Source organism: Mustela lutreola, chromosome 6 (genome assembly GCF_030435805.1).
Source record: "Mustela lutreola isolate mMusLut2 chromosome 6, mMusLut2.pri, whole genome shotgun sequence".
Lineage (NCBI taxonomy): Eukaryota > Metazoa > Chordata > Mammalia > Carnivora > Mustelidae > Mustela > Mustela lutreola.
Genome location: NC_081295.1, coordinates 122963610 through 122985368, shown reverse-complemented (window position 1 = coordinate 122985368; position 21759 = coordinate 122963610). Strand labels below are relative to the sequence as shown.

At 48.5% G+C, this 21759-nt stretch overlaps 1 protein-coding gene across 2 annotated transcripts; it reads left to right on the top strand.

Moving 5' to 3' along the window:
* Positions 1 to 9333: 9333 nt before the first annotated feature.
* Positions 9334 to 21407, top strand: C2 (complement C2). 2 transcript variants are annotated; one of them, XM_059178840.1, is made up of 18 exons: positions 9334 to 9477; positions 9620 to 9826; positions 10690 to 10875; positions 13112 to 13285; positions 13371 to 13469; positions 13666 to 13799; positions 15079 to 15217; positions 16160 to 16300; positions 17100 to 17189; positions 19104 to 19244; positions 19356 to 19450; positions 19546 to 19657; positions 19769 to 19934; positions 20043 to 20119; positions 20261 to 20352; positions 20556 to 20682; positions 20822 to 20871; positions 20993 to 21407. In XM_059178840.1, exons 1-18 carry the CDS (start codon positions 9432 to 9434, stop codon positions 21161 to 21163), a joined length of 2247 nt encoding a protein of 748 aa, XP_059034823.1. In that variant the 5' UTR covers positions 9334 to 9431; the 3' UTR covers positions 21164 to 21407. The 2 variants fall into 2 exon arrangements, with proteins under 2 accessions (XP_059034823.1, XP_059034825.1); XM_059178842.1 differs by lacking the exons at positions 9334 to 9477; positions 9620 to 9826; positions 10690 to 10875; positions 13666 to 13799 and having other exon boundaries at positions 13117 to 13285.
* The last annotated feature ends 352 nt before the right edge of the window (positions 21408 to 21759 follow it).

Here is a 21759-nt window from a genome sequence, read left to right as displayed (position 1 = left end):
AGAAGCCCTGCTGAGGGGCACCTGGGTGGCTCAGTGGGCTAAGCCGCTGCCTTCGGCTCAGGTCATGATCTCAGGGTCCTGGGATCGAGTCCCACATCGGGCTCTCTGCTCAGCAGGGGGCCCGCTTCCCTTTCCCTTCCTCTCTCTCTGCCTGCCTCTCTGCCTTCTTGTGATCTCTCTCTGTCAAATAAATAAATAAAATCTTAAAAAAAAAAGAAGCCCTGCTGAGTAGGGATCCCTATGAGGACCCAATCCCTGAGATCATGAGCTGAGCCGAAGGCAGATGCTTAATGAACTGAACTACCCAGGTGCCCCTCATATAAAATTTTCAAGGAGTTGAGGTCCCCACAGTAGTAGTAAGACATCCCGAGAGACCATCATGTCATCATTTCTTTTTTTCAACCTGTGAATAGAAGATGAGTTGCAGAGTATGGGGTGTTGCTTTCTACTCTTTAGGATTGGTCCCCTGGGGGTGCCTGGTGGCTCAGTCGGTTAAGCATCTGCCTTTGGATCAACTTATGATCCCTGGGTCCTGGGATTGAGCCCCATGTCAGGCTCCCTGCTTAGACAGGGAGTTGCTTCTCCCTCTGCCTGCTACTCCCCCTGCTTGTGCTGTCTCTCTTTCTGCCAATTAAAAAAATAAATCTTAGGAAAAAAAAAAAAAGAATTGGTCCCCTGAAAGTATGTATTAGAAACCTTGAATTTATAAGAAATTTGGATAAGAGGGAAGGCACTTGCGGGAATGGAGGGGCTATCATTTGAAGCATTACTTACCTCCTTCTTTCCATCTGGAGTGAAAACGTAGGGGGCATTTGCCAGGCTTTATAATGATGCCAAAAATAGACTAAACAAGGTCACCTTCACCAAATGGGGTCTACTGAAAATCTACTTGGGAATCTAAAGAGGGGAATAAAGATCTGGTGTCTTCAGGCTCTGAGCCTCTCAGGTCGTGGTCTTCCACACTGGACTGGGCCTCATGGAGAACTGGAACTGGGACCCAACTCCAATGATCCACTTCTTTGTTCACCTTCTTTTTTTTTTTTTAAATAAAGATTTTATTTATTTGAGAAAATGAGAGAGAGAGAGAGCATGAGAGGGGGAAGGGCCAGAGGGAGAAGAAGACTCCCCACCAAGCAGAGAGCCCAATGTGGGACTTGATCCTGGGACTCCAGGATCACAATCTGAGCCAAAGGTAGTCGCTTAACCAACTGAGCCACCCAGGTTCCCCTTTGTTCACCTTCATTTCTCACTATGCAATGTAGCCTTTCCATGGGCAAGTAGTTTCCCATTGTTGTCTCCCGAAATCCATATTAGAAGAGACATATTCTAATACATATTAGAAGAGAATGTGCACATGGTAGGCAAACTAGGGACACATTTTCCAGCCTCTCATATAATCAACTTCTTGCCAACAGAATATAAGTGGAAGATTTGGGTGACTTTCCATGTCATCACTTGTTCCCTATTTTTTCTTTCATTCTACTTCCTTGGGACTGGAATGCAGACTTTTTTTTTTTTTTAAGTTTGTATTTATTTGACACAGAGAGAATGAGGGAGCTCAAGCACAGGGAGAGGCAGGCAGAGGCAGAAGCAGACTCCTCGATGAGCAAGGAGCCCGGTACAGGACTCGATCCCAGGACCCCAGGATCATGATCTGAGCAGATGCCTAACTGACTGAGCCGCCCAGGTGTTCTTGGAATGCCGGCTTGATGGAGACTTCAACCATGCAGACAAGGACAGTCCTCAGTGGCATGGCAGAGACACCAGATGGAAGGAGCCTGGGATCCTGAGTGATACTGATGAGCAGCGGGGCCCTGCCAGCCAGGGCTACCCTTGCCAGATCAGCCCTGTCTGCTTACCCTGTCTTATTTGCAAGAGTTGCAAACTTATACCTTATGTAAAGCACTGCGTTTTGGGTTGTCTTTATTCCAGCAGCTTAGATTAGACACTGATAAGCACATGTCTATGGGTGTTGCCTTTGGCTGCTATATTGATTTCTGGCTAAGCATCTTTGTTGCATACATGTTTGGCAGCTAAAACTGGGGCTAAAATAACAGTGGCTTAGATGGCTGAGCATAAACGGTGCAGGGCAGTCACGATAGCCTGGCAGGATTGGGAAGCAGGGCTTCTTTGATTTTGTTGATTTGCCATCATCAACATGTGACTTCCATCTTGTGGTTTTAGGGCAACTGTTTTGGCTTCCACCAGTGCGTCTGCACTCCAGCCAGTGGGAAGGGGAAAAGAAAAATTGAGGGACATACCCCTTTCTTTCAGAGCATCCCCCATGGGGCCAGTGGAAAATTTGTAAGCTTTAAAATTTAGGGCACCTGGGTGGCTCAGTGGGTTAAGCCTCTGCCTTTGCGACTCAGGTCATGATCTCGGGGTCCCGCATTGGGCTCTCTGCTTGGCAGGGAGCCTGCTTCCTTCTCTCTCTCTCTCTGCCTGCCTCTCTGCCTACTTGTGATCTCGTTCTGTCAAATGAATAAATAAAATCTTTAAAAAAAATTTTAAATTTAAGGAAGAAGGGAGAACAAATTCTGATACACTGCTAAGTTTTTTAACTCAATGAATGCTGGCAGAAACTCATGAAAGAAAGGCACCCTCCTTTTTAAAAAAATTTTTAGGTTATTTTTTTCAGTGTTTCAAGATTCATTGTTCATGCACTACACCCAGTCCTCCATGTAATATGTGCCCTCCTTAATGCCCACCACCAGGCTCACCCATCCCCCGACCCTGGCCCCTCCAAAACCCTGTTTGTTTCTCAGAGCCCACAGTCTGTCATGGTTCATCTCCCTCTCCGATTTCCCCCAATTCACTTTTCCTTTCTTTCTCCTAATGTCCTCCATGTTATTCCTTATGCTTCACAAGTAAGTGAAACCATATGATAATTGACTTTCTCTGCTTGACTTATTTCACTCAGCATCACCCCCTTTTTAAAGGCAGCTATTACGTGTGAGCTGGGAAGATATACTAGTGTGTGTGGGCTGCCATAATAAAATGCCCTAGAAGGGGTGGCTTAAACAACAGAAAGACCTTAGCTCACAGCTCAGGAGGCTGGAAGTCTGAGAACAAGGTGCCATCATGGTTGGTGTCTGGTTGGTGTCTTCCTGGCTTACAGACAGCCATCCTCACTTGGCCTTTCCTTGGTGAGGCACAGGGATGGGAGGGAAGGCCGTTGGGGAGGGAAGGAGAGAGAGGGCACTCTGTGGTCTCTTCTTTTTAAAAAAAATTTTTTAATTTTTGCCTTTTTTATTAACATATATTATTTGTTTCAGGGGTACAGGTCTGTGAATCATCAGGCTTACACATTTCACAGCACTCACCATAGCACATACCCTCCCCAATGTCCAACACCCAGCCACCCTATCCCTATCTCCCTCACCCCCCAGCAACCCTCAGTTTATTTTGTGAGATTAAGAGTCTCTTATGGTTTGTCTCCCTCCCAATCCCATCTTGTTTCATTTTTTTCCTCCCTAACCCGCACAACCCCTCGCCCTGCCTCTCAAATTCCTCATATCAGAAAGATCATATAATTATCCTCCTCTGTTTAACTTATTTCACTTAGCATAATACCCTCTAGTTCTATCCACATCATTGCAAATGGCAAGATTTTGTTTCTTTTGATGGCTGCATAGTATTTCATCGTATATATATACCACATCTTCGTTATCCATTCATTTGTTCATGGGCATTTAGGTTCTTCCCATAGTTTGGCTATTGTGGACGTTGCTGCTATAAACATTTAGATGCACATGCTCCTTCAGATCACTACATTTGTATCTTTAGGGTAAATACCCAGTAGTGCAATTGCTGGGTCATAGGGTTACCTCTATTTTCAGCTTTTTGAGGAACCTCCTGTTTTCCAGAGTGGCTGCACCAACTTGCATTCCCACCAACAGTGTAGGAGGGTTCCCCTTTCTCCGCATCCTTGCCAACCTGCTGTCTCTTCTTTCTTCTTATAAAGATGCTTAGCCTATTGGATCAGTGCCCCACACTTATGACCTCATTTAACCTCAGTTACCTCTTAATAGGCCCTATCATCTTGAAATATGGTCACAGTGGGGGTTAAGGCTTCAGCGTATGAATTTGGGGTGACATGATTCAGTTCCTAGCAGTGGTCTTAAGAAGATACTCAAAATTCGATGGCTTAAGTATTCTGCCAGGTGAGAATTCATTGTGTTCTGATGACAGACAACTCCCAAATCTTGGCTGCCATAGTGGTTTGCAAAATACAGCCATAAATCTCTCCTATTCTAGTGTATATGCCTCTTTGCAATATGACTTTGCCATTCCTCCCATCGTGAGATAAGGTTTCCCCCACCCTGGTATCTTGGGCTGGCCCTTTGATTTGCTGTCACCAGTAGAACAGGATGGAAGTGTTGTTATGTGACTTCTGAAGACAGACCTCAAGAACTATGCAGCTTTGCTTTGGATCTCTTCGGATGCTTTCCTGAGACTGCTCTTGCCGTGCAAGGCTAGGGATGAAAGACCATGGGACAGAGAGCTCCCGGTGTCCGACTCTTCTGAAATCACCCCTTAGTTGCCTGTATGAGTGAGCCCTGAAGAACCAGCTGGTCAATGCATGAGAAAGAATAAATCATTTTTTCCAGCCCCCCAAATTTTGGGTGGTATTTACTTTTTCCTACTCCAGTGATAATGTAATAGATTAAAACAAAGATTTGGTTTTTGCTCATATTACATACATGTCCCGTGAGGGTCAGCAGAGACTCTGCCTTTGGTGTCACTCATGAATGACTGATGGAGCAGCCACCACCTCAAATGTTGCCATACTAGTGGAAAAGAGCATGGTGAGGACTGTCTTGACCCATAAAGCTTCCATTTAGAAACGATACGTGTCACTCAAACTAATATTTCATTGGGCAATGCAAATGGATAGGGAAGCTCAATCCTACTATGTGACCGAAGGGCGACAAAGCCAGAGTATTTGTGAATATCTCTAATATCCACCACCCTTAATACAGTTTGTTTCTCTCTGGAAACAGTCTGAGTAGGTGGGCTGGGCTGGTATGACATCAACACAGTGTCAGGGACCCAAGCTCTTCTCTGCTTGGTCTTTCATCCTCAGGGTGTTGCTCTTGAATCACCATTAGATTTCTATTTTAGCCCATGGAAAGGGGAGGACACAGTCCCCTTTTATTTTAGCAGCTTAATTTGGAAATTACAAGTTTCAGTTCTACTCAATTCCAATTGGCCAGAACCAAGTCACCCATTTCCTAGAGACAAGGGTAGCTGGGAAATGTAGTCTTTAGCTGGGTGATGATGTGTCCTGCTAAACATCTTACTATAGAAGGAGGGAGAGAGAACCGACATTGGGTGCCAGGCAGTCACCATGAACTCTTCTGCCCTAGCAGCTTTGGGACCCCCAACACCAAGGGTATCATGGTCTTCTTGCATTCAGTCAATTTTGTCCAAGGTGATCCCCACTTTGCATGTGTTTCTAGAAGTTATTCATAAGTCAAAAGAGTTTTCACAGACTTAAATGATCACTTCAGAAATGTTTTATCTTCATTTTTAATTTATCTTGTTTTTTTCATATCCCACATTGTTTGACAAAGTATTAAAGAGACTTCTGTGGGATGGAGGCTTAGCACATTAGCTTAGGGTTTTTTTACTTCCATATTTCATACAATTGCAGGTTGTAATTTAAAGGTACATCAATAGAGGGAATGTACCTCAGTATCATAAAAGCCATATATGAAAAGCCCACAGTGAATTTAATTCTCAGTGGGGAAAAACTGAGAGCTTTCCCCCTAAGGTCAGGAACATGGCAGGGATGCCCACTCTCACTACTGTTGTTCAATACAGTACCAGAAGTCCTAGTCTCCACAACAGACACCAAAAAGAAATAAAAGACATCTGAATCAACAAAGTCAAACTTTCACTCTTTGCAGATGACATGATACTCTATGTGGAAAACCCAAAAGATTCCACCCCCAAATTGCTAGAAATTATACAGGAATTCAGCAACGTGGCAGAATATAATATCAATGCACAGAAATCAGTTGCATTTCTGAACACTAACAATGAGAAAGAAGAAAGAGAAATCAAGGAATCGATCCTATTTACAATTGTACCAAAACCCATAAGATACCCAGGAATAAACCTAACAAAACAGGCAAAAAATCTGTATACTGAAAACTATGGAACACTTGTGAAAGAAACTGAGCAAGACACACACAAAAAAATAGAAAAATGTTTTATGCTCATGGATTGGAAGAACAAATATTGTTAAAATGTCTATGCTACCCAGAGCAATCTATACATTCAATGCAATCCATATTAAAACACTGTCAATGTTTTTCCTTCTTCCCTCCCTCCCTTCCTTCCTCTGAAAGAGAGAGAGAGTGAGAGAGAGAAGGCATGCACAAGCAGGGGAAGGGAGAAGCAGGCTCCCTGCCGAGAAAGAAGCCCAATGTGGGACTTGATCCAAGGACCCTGGAATCATGACCTGAGCCAAAGGCAGACACTTAAATGCTGAGCTACTCAGGTAGCTACATTTTTTGTATAGCTGGAAAAATAATCCTAAAATTTCTATGGAACCAGAGAAGACCCCAAATCACCAGGGGAATGTTGAAAAAGAAAACCAAAGCTGAAACAGACACATAGGTCAATGGAACAGAATAGAGAACCCAGAAATAGACCCTCAACTCTATGGTCAACTAATCTTTGACAAAGGAGGGTAGAATGTCCAACAGAAAAACGAGAGTCACTTCAACAAACGGTGTTGGAAAAATTGGACAGCCACATGCAGAAGAATGAAACTGGACCATTTCCTTACACCACACACGAAAATAGACTCAAAATGGATAAAGGACCTCAATGTGAGGCAGGAAACCATCAAAATCCTGGAGGAGAACACAGGCAGCAACCTCTTTGACCTCAGCCATGGCAACTTCTTACTAGACACATCTCCAGACACAAGGGGAACAAAAGAAAAATGAACTCTTGGGACTTCACCCAGATAAAAAATTTTGACACAGCAAAGGAAACAATGCAACAAAACTAAAAAGCAGTGTACAGGATGGGAGAGGTTATTTGCAGAATTTATTTGCTCAGGGCTTTATCCACAATCTGTAAAGATCATATTAAACTCAACAACCAAAAAACAAAAAATCCAGTTAAGAATGGGCAGAAGACATGAATAGACATTTCCCTAAAGACATCTGGATGGGTAACGGATACATGAAAATGTGCTCAGCCTCACTCAGCATCAGGGAAATGCAAATCAAAACCACAATGAGATCCCACCTCACACCAGTCAAAATAGCTAAAATTAACAAGTCAGGAAATGACAGATGTTGGCGAGGATGCGGAGAAAGGGGAACCTTCTCACACTGTTGGCAGGAATCTGGTGCAGCCATTCTGGAAAACAGCATGGAGTTTCCTCAAAAAGCTGAAAATATGGGCGCCTGGGTGGCTCAGTGGGCTAAGCCACTGCCTTCGGCTCAGGTCATGATCTCAGGGTCCTGGGATAGAGTCCCGCACCGGGCTCTCTGCTCGGCAGGGGGCCTGCTTCCCTCTCTCTCCCTCTGACTAGCCTCTCTCTCTGTCTACTTGTGATCTCTCTCTGTCAAATAAATAAGTAAAATCTTTAAAAAAAAAAAAAGCTGAAAATAGAGCTACCCTACGACCCAGCAACTGCACTACTGGGTATTTACCCCAGAGATACAAATGTAACAGTGATCCGAAGGGGCATCTGAACCCCAGTATTCATAGCAGCAGTGTCCGCAATAGCCAAACTATGGAAAGAACCCAGATGTCCATCGACAGATGAATGGATAAAGAAGATGTGATACACACACACACACACACACACACACACACACACACACACACAGGAATATTACTTAGCCATAAAAAATGAAATCTTACCATTTGCAACAGCTTGGATAGAACTAGAGGGTATATGCTAAGCGAAATAAGTAGAGAGAGACAATTATATGATTTCACTCATATGTGGAAAAAATTTTTAAGATTTTATTTATTTATTTGACAGAGAGAGACACAGGGAGAGAGGGAACACAAGCAGGGGCAGTGGGGGAGGGAGAAGCAGGCTTCCTGCTGAGCAGGGAGCCCATCACAAGGCTCAATCCCAGGGTCCTGGGATCATGACCTGAGCTGAATGAAGACAGACACTTAATGACTGAGCCATCCAGGTGCCCCTCATATGTGGAATTTAAGAAACAAAACAGAAGAACATAGGGGAAGGGAGGGGAAAATATAACCAGATGAAACTAGAGAGGGAGACAAACCATAAGAGACTCTTAATCATAGGAAACAAACAGGGTTGCCAGAAGGGAGAGAGGTGGGGGAACTGGGTGATGGGCCTTAAGGAGGGCATGTGATGTAATGAGCACTGAATTCTACGTTTGAAATTAGTAACACACTATATGTTAATTAATTGATTTGAATTTTAAAAAAAGAAGGAGAAAAATAAAAAAATAAAAGCATGTCCAAAATTGCAAAATACTTTTGTTCTTTTGAGTAACCAATCCCAGGCTTATTTATTTTATGGGTTGGGAATTTTTTCTACTGGACTTTCCGTAAAAGTGTTTTAAACATTTTCTAGTCTCCAAAAACTAAATGTTGATTTCATTTTTATCTCTAGATTCTTGCTGCGGAAGTGTTACAAGGAATAAAAAGATTGTGGTTCTTCCCCTATAGCAAGAATTTCTAAGAAAATTAGCCTCAGTCTCTTGGAGGTTTATGTTCCATAAGAAAAGACTATTGCAGGCCTCTCTCAAGAGGCCACTTGGCAACACCTAAGAGAAACCTGAGACTTAAATAAACGATTTTGCAATATCGTGGATGGTTTGAGGGTTTGTGTCCTTTAGACTATTCGAGCAAGGGCATGTGTGGGGGGGAGGGGGATGGAGGCTGAGAGTGATCTGTCAAGTCCATGGTGCAGATCAACTGAGCAGGCTATGTTGGGATTAGGGAGATGGGCAAGGGCTTTGTCCTCCCAGCTCAGTCCCCAATCCCTGATTATTTTTTCCTGCCAAGAGCACAGCCCCCCTGGCGCCTGGTGGAGCTCAGTCTGTGAAGCGTCGGCCTTTGGCTCCGGTCATGATCCCAGGGTCCTAGGATTGAGCCCCGAGTTGGGATCTCTGCTGTGGGGGTGGGGGGTGGGGGAGGGGGTGGTGTCGGTGAGTGGTCTGCTTCTTCCTTTCCCTGTGCCCCTTTCCCTGCTCATGCTCTCTCTCTCTCTCTGAAATAAATTAAATCTAAAAAAAAAAAAAAAGAAAAAGAAAAGAAAAGAAAGAAAAAAAAGCACAGTCCCCTTGCCACTCCCTGGTTTTCCTTCTCTGGCAGCAAACCAATCAGCTGCTGAGTCAGCTCAGGGTTTCGGGGAAGTCAGATGACCTTTTCGCTCTGCCGGCTCTCTGCCACTCTGCCCCAAGGTGGACACCATGGACCCACTGATGGCTTTGCTTTGCCTGTTGCCCCTGTACCCAGGTAGGAGCTGGGGAGGGGAATGCTGAGGTTCGCATAAGAGGCCGGTGCTGGCCACATCGAGTTCCCACTTGAAAATGACAATTGCTCTTGCTTTTCTGTTCTCATCTTTTCCGCATTTCTGTGTTGTGTCCCATGCTCACAGGCTTGGCTGCAGAGGCTCCCTCCTGCCCTCAGAATGTGAATATCTCCGGTGGCACTTTCACCCTTAGCCATGGCTGGGCCCCTGGGAGTGTCCTCACCTACTCCTGTCCGATGGGCTACTACCCAGTTCCAGCCTCCCGACTGTGCAACAGCAACGGGCGGTGGCAGACCCTGGGATCCAAGGAGCTAACGAAGGCAGCCTGCAAACGTGAGGCTCACCAAGGGCCTGGCTCGGGGTGGGGCCACCTACTCCAGAGCCTCTGCTTAGGACCGGCTCCGGATGGGGCTTACCCCACAGCAAAAGCCGCTCTTCCACAGAGCTTCTCAAAAGAGTAGAACATTGTTCCTTGTCCATACCAAGGCACTGGAAGAAGGCTTTGATGGGGATGATTGGAATTCTCAGGGTGATTTTTTTTTTTTTCAAACTGTTCCTCCATAAGTGAGAGAAGGTTATTAGTGATTCACTAGGAGTACAGTGGATTCCTTCATAGTAGCTAACAATTTTCTTTCTTTCTTTCTTTTTAAAAAGATTTTATTTATTTATTTGACACTGAGAGAGAGAGAGAGACAGATCACAGGTAGGCAGAGCAGCAGGCAGAGAGAGATGAGGAAGCAGGCTCCCTGCTGAGCAGAGAGCCTGATGCGGGGCTTGATCCCAGGACCCTGAGATCATGACCTGAGCTCAAGGCAGAGGCTCAACCCGCTGAGCCACCCAGGTGCCCCTCAGTGTGATTTTTTAATACTTAACAATGGATTTCAGAATTCCGACTGTTCAAAGGGGTCTCCTGTTGTGCCTGATGTTACCCCTCTAATAGTCCACTCACGGGGCCCCTGAGGACCGCAGGGGAGGGGCTGGGGTGGCCATGGCCCTTGGGGAGCTGAGAGAAGTGGTTACCAGTCTATTAGGCTGAACCATGTGACATTGCCAATATTCAACCAGCTGCCACAAGCAGCAATTTCACACGCAACAGCCCAATATTTGGACCACTAGTTGGAGATTCCCACGCCTCCAAGCCCAGCCCAGGTGTCTTCCATCCATCCCCATATTCTCCTCCCCTTCTTTCCCTCCAGGTGTTCGCTGCCCAGCTCCAGTCTCCTTTGAGAATGGCATGTTCAGCCCTCGGCTGGCGTCCCACCCCGTGGGTGGCAACCTGAGCTTCCAGTGTGAGGACGGCTTCACCCTGCGGGGCTCTCCTGTGCGGCAGTGTCGCCCCAATGGCATGTGGGATGGGGAGACAGCTGTGTGTGACAATGGGGGTGAGTGCCCTGCCCCCAGCTGAATAGGGGCTGGGGTCTCCCAGGTACCTCGGAGTCAGATGCATGCCCAGGGTGCCTCTGTGGGGACAGGGGCCTGGGTCTCTGATGTCAAAATGATATTCCTGGATTTTGGTAAACTGAGGTCTACAGGTCACACATCACCCAGCTGCAGGGACCCCAGCAGAGGCAGCTGGCACTAAGCTTTAGATCTAACATAAAGGCTCCATGCACTCTGTCCAGCTTTTCCAAATGCCTCAAAGCAAGATAGGTTTCCAGACCCAGTGGGCTATTGTAGGGACAACGTGCTGAGAGAGAGAGTGACCTAACGCTGTGCTCCAGTCCCTCACCTCTGCAGCCAGCGGGGGTCCAAGCTACTCAGACTTTGGCAGCCTTTGGGAAGGTTATTTAATCTCTATATGCCTCAAATTTTCTATCTCTCTCTTTTTTAAGATTTTATTTATTTACTTTTGAGAGAGAGAGCAAGCAAGAGAGATAATGAGAGAGAGTGAGCATGAGCAGAGGGAGAGGGGGAGGGAGAGGGAGAATCAGGTTTCCCGCTGAGTAGGGAGCCCGTCTCGGGGCTTGATTCCAGGATCCCAGGATCATGACCGGAGCTGAAGGTGGATGCTTAACTGACTGAGCCATCCAGGTGCCCCTCTATGATGCCTCAATTTCCCCATCTCAAATAGAAATAGTAAGACTGGCCACTTCGTGGAGTTGCTGTGGGATTGAGTTGACATTAGTAAGCATCTCGAAGAGTCCCTGGAGATTGTCATAGTTATCACTGCCCTGTCAATGGTGAGGGGCTCTGCGTGATAGGAGTGGGACTCCTAGGAGTCCCTGGGTTATAGGAGCTTCCTGGATGATAGTTCAGAACCCATAATACAGAAGACACGGAGTCCATGAGATGGGAGGACCATCCCGTCCCCCCGCAGCCCAGCCAGTCGTTTTCCTACTCATCTTCATGACTGTCCCACGGCTGGCTTCCTTTACTCACCATTCTGCCTGTGAGATTTACTCATGTGGTCCTGGGTAGCAGGAAGTTTATTCATTTTTAAGATTTATTGATTTTAGAGAAAGAGCCATGGGGGGGCAGAGAGAGTCCTAAGTAGACTCAGGTCTCCCGGCTGAGGGCAGAGCCTGACACTGGGCTCGATCCCACAAGCCTAAGATCACCATCTGAGCCAAAACCAAGAGTCAGATCTCAACTACCAACTGTACCGCCCAGGTGTCCATGTTATTTTTTTTGCTGTGTAGTTTTATTATAGAAATAGATTGCAATTTATTTATGGGTTCTCTTCTAGGTGGGCGGTTAGGTTCTTTCCAGTTTGGAGCTATTATGAGTAAAGCCCTTTGAATGTCCATGTATGAAATTATTAGTGCACATATGAATTTGCCTCCCTTGAACATGTTGTCTAGGAGTGGAACAGGTTGTCATACATTTAGGTGGGGTTTTTTTTTTCAATTTTATTTATTTTTTAGAGAGTGAACGGGGGATGGGGAAGAAAGAGAGAACTTCTTTCTTTATTTATTTTTTTTAAGATTTTACTTATTTGACAAAGAGAGTGAGAGAGTATAAGCATGGGGAGTGGCAGGAAGAGGGAGAGGGAGAAGCAGACTCCCCGCTGAGCAGGGAGCCCAATGTGGGGCTCAATCTCTATTCTGCCTTCAGGCAGATTCTTAACCAATGGAGCGACGCAGGAACCCAGCGAGAGAGCATCTTAAGCAGGCTCCATGCCCAGCACAAGCCTGGAGCAGGACTCAATCTCCCAATCCTGAGATCATGACCTGAGCTGAAATCAAGAGTTGGACGCTTAACCGACTGAGCCACCCAGGCCCCCGGGATGCATTTAGTTTTAGTAGAGACTGGCAGTTTCCCAATTGTCACCCCAGCGATATGGAAATTAAGGAATTATCCATATTTTCAGTCTGGGTTCCTCAGTCAGCGTCCTCCCTGGGGCTCTGGGATGGATGCAGGCTGAGGCCGCAGGTTGGCTCTGGGACACTTTAACTGGCACCCCAGGGCAATGAGTTCTAAACACTTTGCCCTGCTAAAGATGTGCCACCCACACTCTTAGGACACAGGGGGTGTGGTATCTCCCTAGGGGGAGGTCAAATGACCTGCAGAGGCTCCACGGGTCTGGAGAGAAGGAAAAGGGAGAGGGCAGGTGAGCAGGGCAGAAAGGCTGAGGAGGGGCGTCCCTGCTCACTGCTGTCTTCCCTTGTTGACTTGCAGCTGGTCACTGCCCCAACCCAGGCATCTCAGTGGGCGCTGTGAGGACGGGGTCCCGCTTTGGCCTTGGAGACAAAGTCAGCTACCGCTGCTCCTCGAATCTGGTGCTGACGGGGTCTGCGGAGCGGGAGTGCCAGGCCAATGGGGCCTGGAGCGGAACAGAGCCCATATGCCGCCGTGAGTAGCCAGCCACCTTGACCCTCCAGAGAATCCTGGGCACCCTACCCCTGACCCTGGATGACCCCAACGACTATTCCCACAGAGCCCTACTCCTATGACTTTCCCGAGGATGTGGGCCCCGCCATGGGCGCCTCGTTCTCCCACCTGCTTGGAGCCACCAATCCCACCCAGAAGAAAACAAGTAAGTGCTTGAGGTGGGGGCAGCAGGGTGCGGGGCCTGGCATGGGGAGAAGCAGACTTCCCAGAAGGTGCTGAGAGCTTCGGGAAGGCTCAGTGGGGCTGAGCTGACTGGAGGGGAGGCAGGGAAGCCCTACCCCATGGTAAGAGAGCAGGTGGGAGGTCAAGATGTGAATCTGCCCTTTGCACATTTCTCCCAGAAAGCCTGGGCCGTAAAATCCAAATCCAGCGCTCTGGCCACCTGAACCTCTACCTGCTCCTGGATGCCTCCCAGAGTGTGTCAGAAGGCGACTTTCAGATCTTCAAGAAGAGTGCCATTCTCATGGTGGACAGGGTCCGAAAATAGGATTCTGTGCACAGAGGATGCCTTCCTACACCCTTGTCTGTCCTTGGTTCCTTCCCTTCCTCCGAATCCCACTCATAGCTTACCTCCTCCAAAAAGTCCTCCCAGATTATTGCATGTCATGCAGGAATCATGGATTCAATTTACGGGATCGTATTTTTCACCCACAAACACTGCTGGAGCACCTTCTGTGTGTTAGGCCCTGTGCTGGGTGCTGGGTGCTGGGAGATACCAAAGAATGAACAAGGTCCTATTCTGTTCCTGAGGTCCTGTTTCCTAGGCGCTCATCATCTAAAAGGACGGTCTCCACAGAAGGATACACAAAATAACCCTCTGGGGTGTGGTAGATAAGTACTGGTATCCTTGTTGAATAATTTTAGTTTAAATTAAATCAATAACTTAATAATTAATACTTTCCTTCAAAAATTCCAATTTTTTGTGTTTAAAAGGTGTATAATATATTTGAATAGTGATGCACTTTATAAATCCCAGTGGGTTTTTATAAATATATGCACCGATATTGAGCTGTATGCCCAGAATGTTTTTCTGACGTGAAGCATGAACAGGAGAGTTTGGAAGCCACTAGTTTAAATCACTTGCCAGCACTTTGCTTGGTAATTATGCTTTTCACAATAGTTTCCATAGACACATGTTTTCTTCCTAGCTATATTTTAAATTTTTATTTATTTTAAAGATTTTATTTATTTGACAGAGAGAGAGATCACAAGCAGGAGAGGGAGAAGCAGGGAGCCTGATGCAGGGCTCGATCCCGGGACCCTGGGATCATGACCTGAGCCGAAGGCAGACGCTTAACCACTGAGCCCCCAAGGTGCCCCCAGCTACATTTTAAAGAAGGCCATTTTTGTGCTCCTTGTTCTCCTTAAGACTTATAGTAACCACTAAGCCTTGAGGCTGCAAGCCATAGCAGTTAGAGAAGTGCCTCAGGTTCGTGTGGACAGGTTTGAATTCAACCTCTGCCTCGTACCGGTGGTGTGGTCTGAGGCAAGGCAACAAGCCTCAATGTCCTCATCTATAAAAGAGGGACCATCTCACCCTCTCACAGAATTGATGTGAGGGTGCAGTGAGGAGCGAGAGGCCTATCACAGGGAGGACATGGTCAGCGGATGTCAGCCTCCTGGCTCCCGCAAGCAGCAGTGTCTTAGCAAGTGGCCCAGGCTCTCTGCCTCCTCTGGGGCCTTTGGCCTGCTCTCTTACCCTCTTGCCTTTGGTTTAAAGGCCTCTCATGCTGCCTCTACCTTGTCCTTCACAGATATTCAGCTTTGAGATCAATGTTAGCGTCGCCATCATCACCTTTGCATCCAATCCCAAAGTCATCATGTCTGTTCTGTATGACAACTCCCGGGATGTGACTGAAGTGATCAACAGTCTGAACAATGTCAACTATAAAGGTATGGGTGTCGTCAAATGAAGGTGATGAGGCGGGCGTGGGGAGGGGATGGGGGGAAGATGAGCTCTCTGTACCTGCAAAGAGATTCTGGACACTTTAGAGAGAGAGAGGGAGAGAGAAGCCTTTGGTGGTATTCTAGTCCCAGAGCTCTGGGGCTCAGGTTCCTGGTGGGGGAGTCCCAGCTCCTACCAGCTCATGGCTCACTCTATCATGTTACATGTCCAAATGCGTCATGCGGGTCTATGACTCCTTCCTGATGCCAGATGTATGTGGGCTGGCTTTCTTGGCTCACCATGGTAGTCTCCCCATGCTATGGTCAAGCTGCCTGGGTGGGAGATAGCTGGTGGATGCAACAACCCGAGTTCTTTGGGAACCCCATCTTTGAATCTTGAGGCTTTCGAGTGGCCATCAGTGGGGACAGGCAATGAGCATTTTTTCTTTTAAAAAAAGATTTATTTATTAATTTGAGAGAGAGAGAGACAGAGGAAGGGGGAGAAGGGGCAAAAGGAGAGGGAAAGAGAATCCCAAGTAGACTCCTGGCTGAGCGTGGAGCCCTACATGGGGCTCCATCCCAGGACCCCGAATCACGATCTGAGCCAAAATCAAGAGTCAGACACTTAACTAAGCCATGTGGGTGAAATGCCAATTGAATATTACCCCCACCTTAAAAGACCACCAGAGACGTGAGTCAAAGCCAATCAGCAAGGGTTGTTTATTGCAGGTTCGAACCTGGACCTCTGCGGGGCTCGTTGCCACACCCCTGCAATGAGCATTTCTAAGGGAAAAGACAGCGATGCCAAATCTCTGTCTAGATAGCGAAGGTCTGAATGTATCAAGCCAGTTGATAAAAGCATTTCCAATGGTTGGGAGAATAGAGTGGCTCCTTCCGTCAGGTGGTAGGTGGGATGTTTCTAAGAGAGTCCTTCCTCTTCACATACTCCAGACCATGAAAATGGGACCGGGACAAACACCTATGCAGCTTTAAATAGCGTCCATATCATGATGAATAACCAGATGCAACGCCTCGGAATGAAGACGGCGGCCTGGCAGGAAATCCGACACGCCATCATCCTCCTGACAGACGGTGGGTGCCGTCGCCTCCGCGAGTGAGTCTGGCACAGTGGAAGGAGCACCGTGTGGCGTCGGAAGGCCTGCACGCTGGTTCTCCCTCTGCCACTCTGGGCCTCGGTTTCTAATCTGTAAAGTAGAGGGAGTGTTGATGCCGTCGATGGGAGGACAGCAATGGTGGTGATAATTGCAGCTGTCCGCCTTTCCTTCCACAATTTTTATGCAGAGCAGTTGAAGCAGTTTGTGTAAAAGTGCTTTGTGATTACAGATACCAGCAATTGTTACTAGGTGGGAGGTTGCCTAGAGTCCGCTAGATGGGGCGGGGTGGCTTTGAAGCAGGCGCGTCAAGGCGCAGGGATGGACAGATGGACTGAGGGGTGGAGCTGGGCTATTTATTTCTCCATTGTGTCCAAACCGCGTAGCGCCTTCGGACTTGGTTTTCTTGCCTATAAAATGCAGATACCCACACTACCTGAGGATTCATGAGAGTTAAAATGAGATGAAGTTTATTACATTCCTGGCATGGCACTTGGCATGTAGAGAATTTCAGTAAATAACATATCTTCCCCTCCACCTTTTTTGGGGGGGCAGCAAACCAAGGTCTGTTGAGCAATAGTAAAGTTTTTTAAATTGATAGGGTACCTAGCTCCCAAAGAGGGAGGGGGTCCAAGAGGGTTGCCCAGTAAATAACATCTTGAAACTCATGTGGAAAGGGTTAATTGTGAAGGTTCCCAAAGCTGAATACCTGCCCCTCCTCTGGGGCTGAGGGCAGTCCTGTCCAGAGCTGATGGACAATTCTTTTTCCTCCGTTCTAGGAAAGTCTAACATGGGTGGCTCTCCCAAGCTGGCTGTGGACAATATCAAAGAGATCCTGAACATTAACCAGCAGAGGAGCGACTATCTGGGTGAGGCTTAGCTGCCAGCTCTGCTGCCCCTGCAGGGGGCGTGGGGGAGGGGCGCAGGGAGCTTGCCTTCATTTCCAGCGAGGACACAAGCTGTGTCATTCTGTGTGAAGGCTGCTGAGAGTCAGGCTGAAGAGTCTGGAATCAAACGGCCCCCGTGGTTGCAGCCTTGATTTCTTTGGTTGGCTGTGGCCCCCGGGCGGCTTCTGCCTTTGCTGGAGGGGATGGTGCTAGAATCCACCTCAAATGCCTAGATGTTTCCTGCAACAGAGGAACAATGTATGGACAGTGTATGTGAGCGGCTGCTGCCATCATCGCGCCCTTGAACTTCTCCAGGGAGGAAGGGCCTGGATTACTTGTAGGGACTGTCCCTGGTGTTTCCTCCTTTAACGGTACAGATAACCAACTGAGATTTTGGCAGTTGCAGCCTTGAAAGGAACAATTTCTCTTGTTCAGACTAAACACAGATTGCATTGACCTTTGACCAGAAGAGAATTTTAGACGGAAGTGTTCCTGACAAGCGAGGGCAGTTGCTTTTCAGCCTCCAAGTTTCACTTTCCCCTTGGGGCCTCTCTTCATGCCCCCAACCCCACCTGCCCCTCGGGGGCAAGTGGATTCTTCTTTAAAACTCTGGCCTAGGGAAGGTGAAGGCCAAATGCTCCTCTTTAACTTCTTGGCATCACTGGGTTCGGGTTAAATGCTTAAAAACACCTTACTAAAAAGAAGCAGAAACTGAAAAGACAGTCGCAGAAAACACTTGGGACCTAACTGTCCAGATTCCACAGTGACTGCTTCTGGCCAGCCCAGGGCGACACTGCTACCTGAGGAAAGCCTTGTCTTTCAGTCTGTCTGAGCATCTTGCTCTTTACACACCAGCCAGGGTCCCCTGGGAGCCAAAAAAACGGCCATGAGGGGTGCAAAGCATGGGAGAAGACTGGACTCTGCGGTCACTCCAGGGCAGATCTGACTGGCACCCATGCTTGCTTGGAGGCGGGGTAGGGATGGTTGTGTGGGCCCTGGGTCTCCAGTGGCAAGAGGGGGCTCCAGGCCCCTCTCTCGGAGCCTACACCTTACAGAGGAACCAGATCTGAAGTTTTGCCTCTATGTACACTCATTAGCTCTTTATTCAGCCTTATAAATGTACTTAGAAGGTCCCTCCTGGGCACATTCTAAGGATACCGTTGTGAACAAAACAGACAAAAATGTGTCGCTGGGGTTGTCTTTCCAGAGGAGCAATGTATTAGTTTCCTAGGGATGGTGCAACAGATTATACAAACTTGGGTGGCCTAACACAACAGAAACTTATGCTATCCCATTCAGGAGGCTGGAAGTCCAAGATCAAGGTATGAGCCAAGACCCTGTTTCCAAATAAGTTTAGCTTCACAGGTACTGGGGGTTAAGACTTGAACATATCCTTTTGAGGGACACAATTCTACCCACTCTGGGCATTAAACAAGGTAAATAAGGACCGTGTAGGGGGTGGTGGAGAGGGCCCCATGCCAAATGGAGGGTATAAAATGTAGCAGAGAGGAAATGGAATTGGCTGAGGCACTGTGGTTTTAGACAAGGAGCCCAGGGAAGGCCTCGCTGGGATGGTGACATTTGAGTCGTGACTTAAAAAGATAAGAAAGTGAGCCATGTGGGCAGTCTGGGAAGCAGTGGGCCAGGCAAATGCGTGGCGTGTGCAAAAGGCCTGGGGTGGGAGCATGCTTGCAAATCTGAGGGACTTCAAGGAGGCTCTATGGAATGGAGAGAAGGGTGAGGAGTGGCAGGAAATAAGGTCAGATAGGAGGTTGGGGGGGGGAGTCCCACTCAATTAGGGCTTTGTAGGATCCAGTGAGTTCCAAATAATAGTTTCCTGTCTCACAGGGTAGCCCCTTAGCCATAAGATTCTGGTGATTTCCTTCTCCCCATCAGACATCTATGCCATTGGGGTGGGCAAGCTGGATGTGGACTGGAGAGAACTGAATGAGCTGGGGTCCAAGAAGGATGGTGAGAGACACGCCTTCATTCTGCAGGACACAGAGGCTCTGTACCAGGTCTTTGAGCACATGCTGGGTGAGGAGCTTTGCCCTCTTCAGAGTGACATGGGTGGTATGGAGCCAGCCAGGGGCCCAGGCTGGGAACCTGCTCACAGCGCTGCTCACACCTCTGTTCCCACACCTACAGATGTTTCCCAGCTCACACACACCATCTGTGGGGTGGGCAACATGTCAGCCAATGCCTCTGTCCAGGAAAGGACACCGTGGCATGTCACTATTAAGGTACCAGGAAGGAGGGAGGGGGCTTGGACCCAGAGATGGAAGAGGCCAGGGTCCAGAGACATAGCAGTCCCTGAATATCACCTCTTTTCCTGCAGCCTAAGGGCCAGGAGACCTGCCGGGGGACTCTCATCTCAGACCAGTGGGTCCTGACGGCTGCTCACTGCTTCCGCAATGCTGAGAACAGCTCTCTGTGGAGGGTCAGTGTGGGTAAGGCCACACCAGGTTCCCGACCCTGTGGTCAGAGCTCTCACCATTGGCCCCTAGCCCCTGGCACCTTCAGGAGCCCTGGCCCAGCCTAATCTGCCATATTGTTCCCAGGGGATCCTAAGTCCCAGTGGGGCAAAGACTTCAGTATAGATAAGGTGGTGATCTCCTCGGGGTTTGACGTCTTTGCCAAGAAGGATCAGGGGATCCGAGAGTTCTACGGTGATGACATTGCCCTGTTGAAGCTGGCAGAGAAAGTGAAGATGTCTACCCATGCCAGGTGCTAGAGTCTGGAATGAGAGGGCGTCCTCTGGGGGAGAGTGCTCTGGGAGTCCCACAGGAGGGGACACCGAGGACGGGCCCATGTGACCCTTGTCCTTCTCCTCAGGCCCATTTGCCTCCCCTGCACGGTGGAGGCCAATCTGGCTCTGCGGAGACCCCCAGGCAGCACCTGCCGAGACCATGGTGAGTGCTGGGGCTCAGGGCACACGAGGAACTGGGACCAGGGCTTAGGAGAGATGACCTGGACTGTGCTACAGCCTCCAGTCTGGAGTCTGGATGTTGGGTAAGGGGACCAGCACCACATCCCTTTCTCCTTGAATGCAGAAAGTGAACTTCTGAACAAACTGAGCATTCCTGCTCATTTTGTGGCCTTGAGTGGGAAAAAAATGAACATTAACCTCAAGACAGGGACAGAGGTGAGGATCTCAGGTCTGGGATGTCGTGGGAGGATGGGACCCCTGTGGCTCTCTCCAAAGGTCTCTCTTTGTCCCTTCCTCCTCCAGCTCTGGCTGCTTTCTCCATCTGACCCTGTGTCACCCCTCCTCCTGGCCTAGCATCTGCCTGCTGGCCCCTGGGACAACTCATTTCATCCTTCTGTCCTGCTCTGCCCCTGTTGCAGTGGACAAGCTGTATTGAGGCCGTCTCCCAAGATAAAATCACATTCCCTGACTTGAAGGATGTCAGAGAGGTGGTGACAGACCAGTTCTTATGCAGTGGGACTGAGAATGATGACAATCCCTGCAAGGGTGAGTCCCTCCCATTCCCACTCCTGAATTCCTGATAGAAAGACCACAGCTGTCCCCGTGGCCAGCATGCATGGCGCTGATGACATGGGAGAAGAAGGAGAGTCTGGATGACAGTTTCGTGTCCCTCCTTTTCTGACAGGAGAATCTGGGGGAGCAGTTTTCTTGGAACGGAGACACAGGTTTTTTCAGGTGAGAAGAGAAGGGTCTTCGCCTTGCAGGAAGATGAAGGAGGCCTTTGAAGGAACTGGGGAGGTTGAGGCTTGGAGCTGGGGCTGTGATAGCTTCCCACCCCGTTCTCTCTCTCTTCCAGGTCGGTCTAGTGAGTTGGGGTCTCTACAACCCCTGTGGCAAGAACAATAAAAACTCCCGCCAAAGGGCCCCCAAAGGCAAGATACCACGAGATTTTCACATCAGTCTCTTTCGCCAGCAGCCCTGGCTGAGGCAGCACTTGGAGGGGATCTTGAACTTTTTGCCCCTCTAATTGTGGCCACTGATTCCTCTGTTGTCCTGCCAGCACCTGCCATCTGTCTTGTCTCCTACTCTTGAACTTCCACTCTCAGACCCCGTGACTCACCTGTGCTCCCAGCTCCAACCCCGTCCTGTGCAGCACTTCCAAGCTGGGGAATCCCTGGGAGCACACTCCCCGCCTTACTGGACTCACTTTCCTTTCACTCTCATGTGGAACTTCCCAGTTATGAAATTAATAAAAATCGAGGATTTCCTCATCCGTCTGTGCCTCTACCTGGGGGCTGGCCAGGGGTTGAGGAAGGCCAGAATGATTCCAGGAACCGCCAGGAGGCAGGTCACAGACCCGGCTGGACAAACAGTGACTGGACTCTGCCCCACAACAGAGTCAACAGGGAGTGAGGCAGCCTTTATTTCTCATGCCTAAGGGGGCAGGCGGTCTGGGCTCTCTGGGGAGGACCTGGGCTGAGAGGAGGCACTGAAGGAAGGGTTCAGTCCTGGATCACGGGCTGCAAAGGGCAGGGCTTATGCAGTTTCTATTTCCTTGACTGGCAGCTCAGTGGGGCCCTCCCTCTTGGATATTCCGGAAAGTGGTGTGGGTCAGATGGGCGG

Bases quoted from the DNA above. Each gene is read 5' to 3' on its own strand.
- C2 (XM_059178840.1), top strand. From the start codon at position 9,432: ATGGACCCACTGATGGCTTTGCTTTGCCTGTTGCCCCTGTACCCAG. The intron at 13,286-13,370 runs GTGAGTAGCCAG...CTATTCCCACAG, and splicing joins AACAGAGCCCATATGCCGCC to AGCCCTACTCCTATGACTTT. The intron at 19,245-19,355 runs GTGAGGAGCTTT...CCACACCTACAG, and splicing joins GGTCTTTGAGCACATGCTGG to ATGTTTCCCAGCTCACACAC.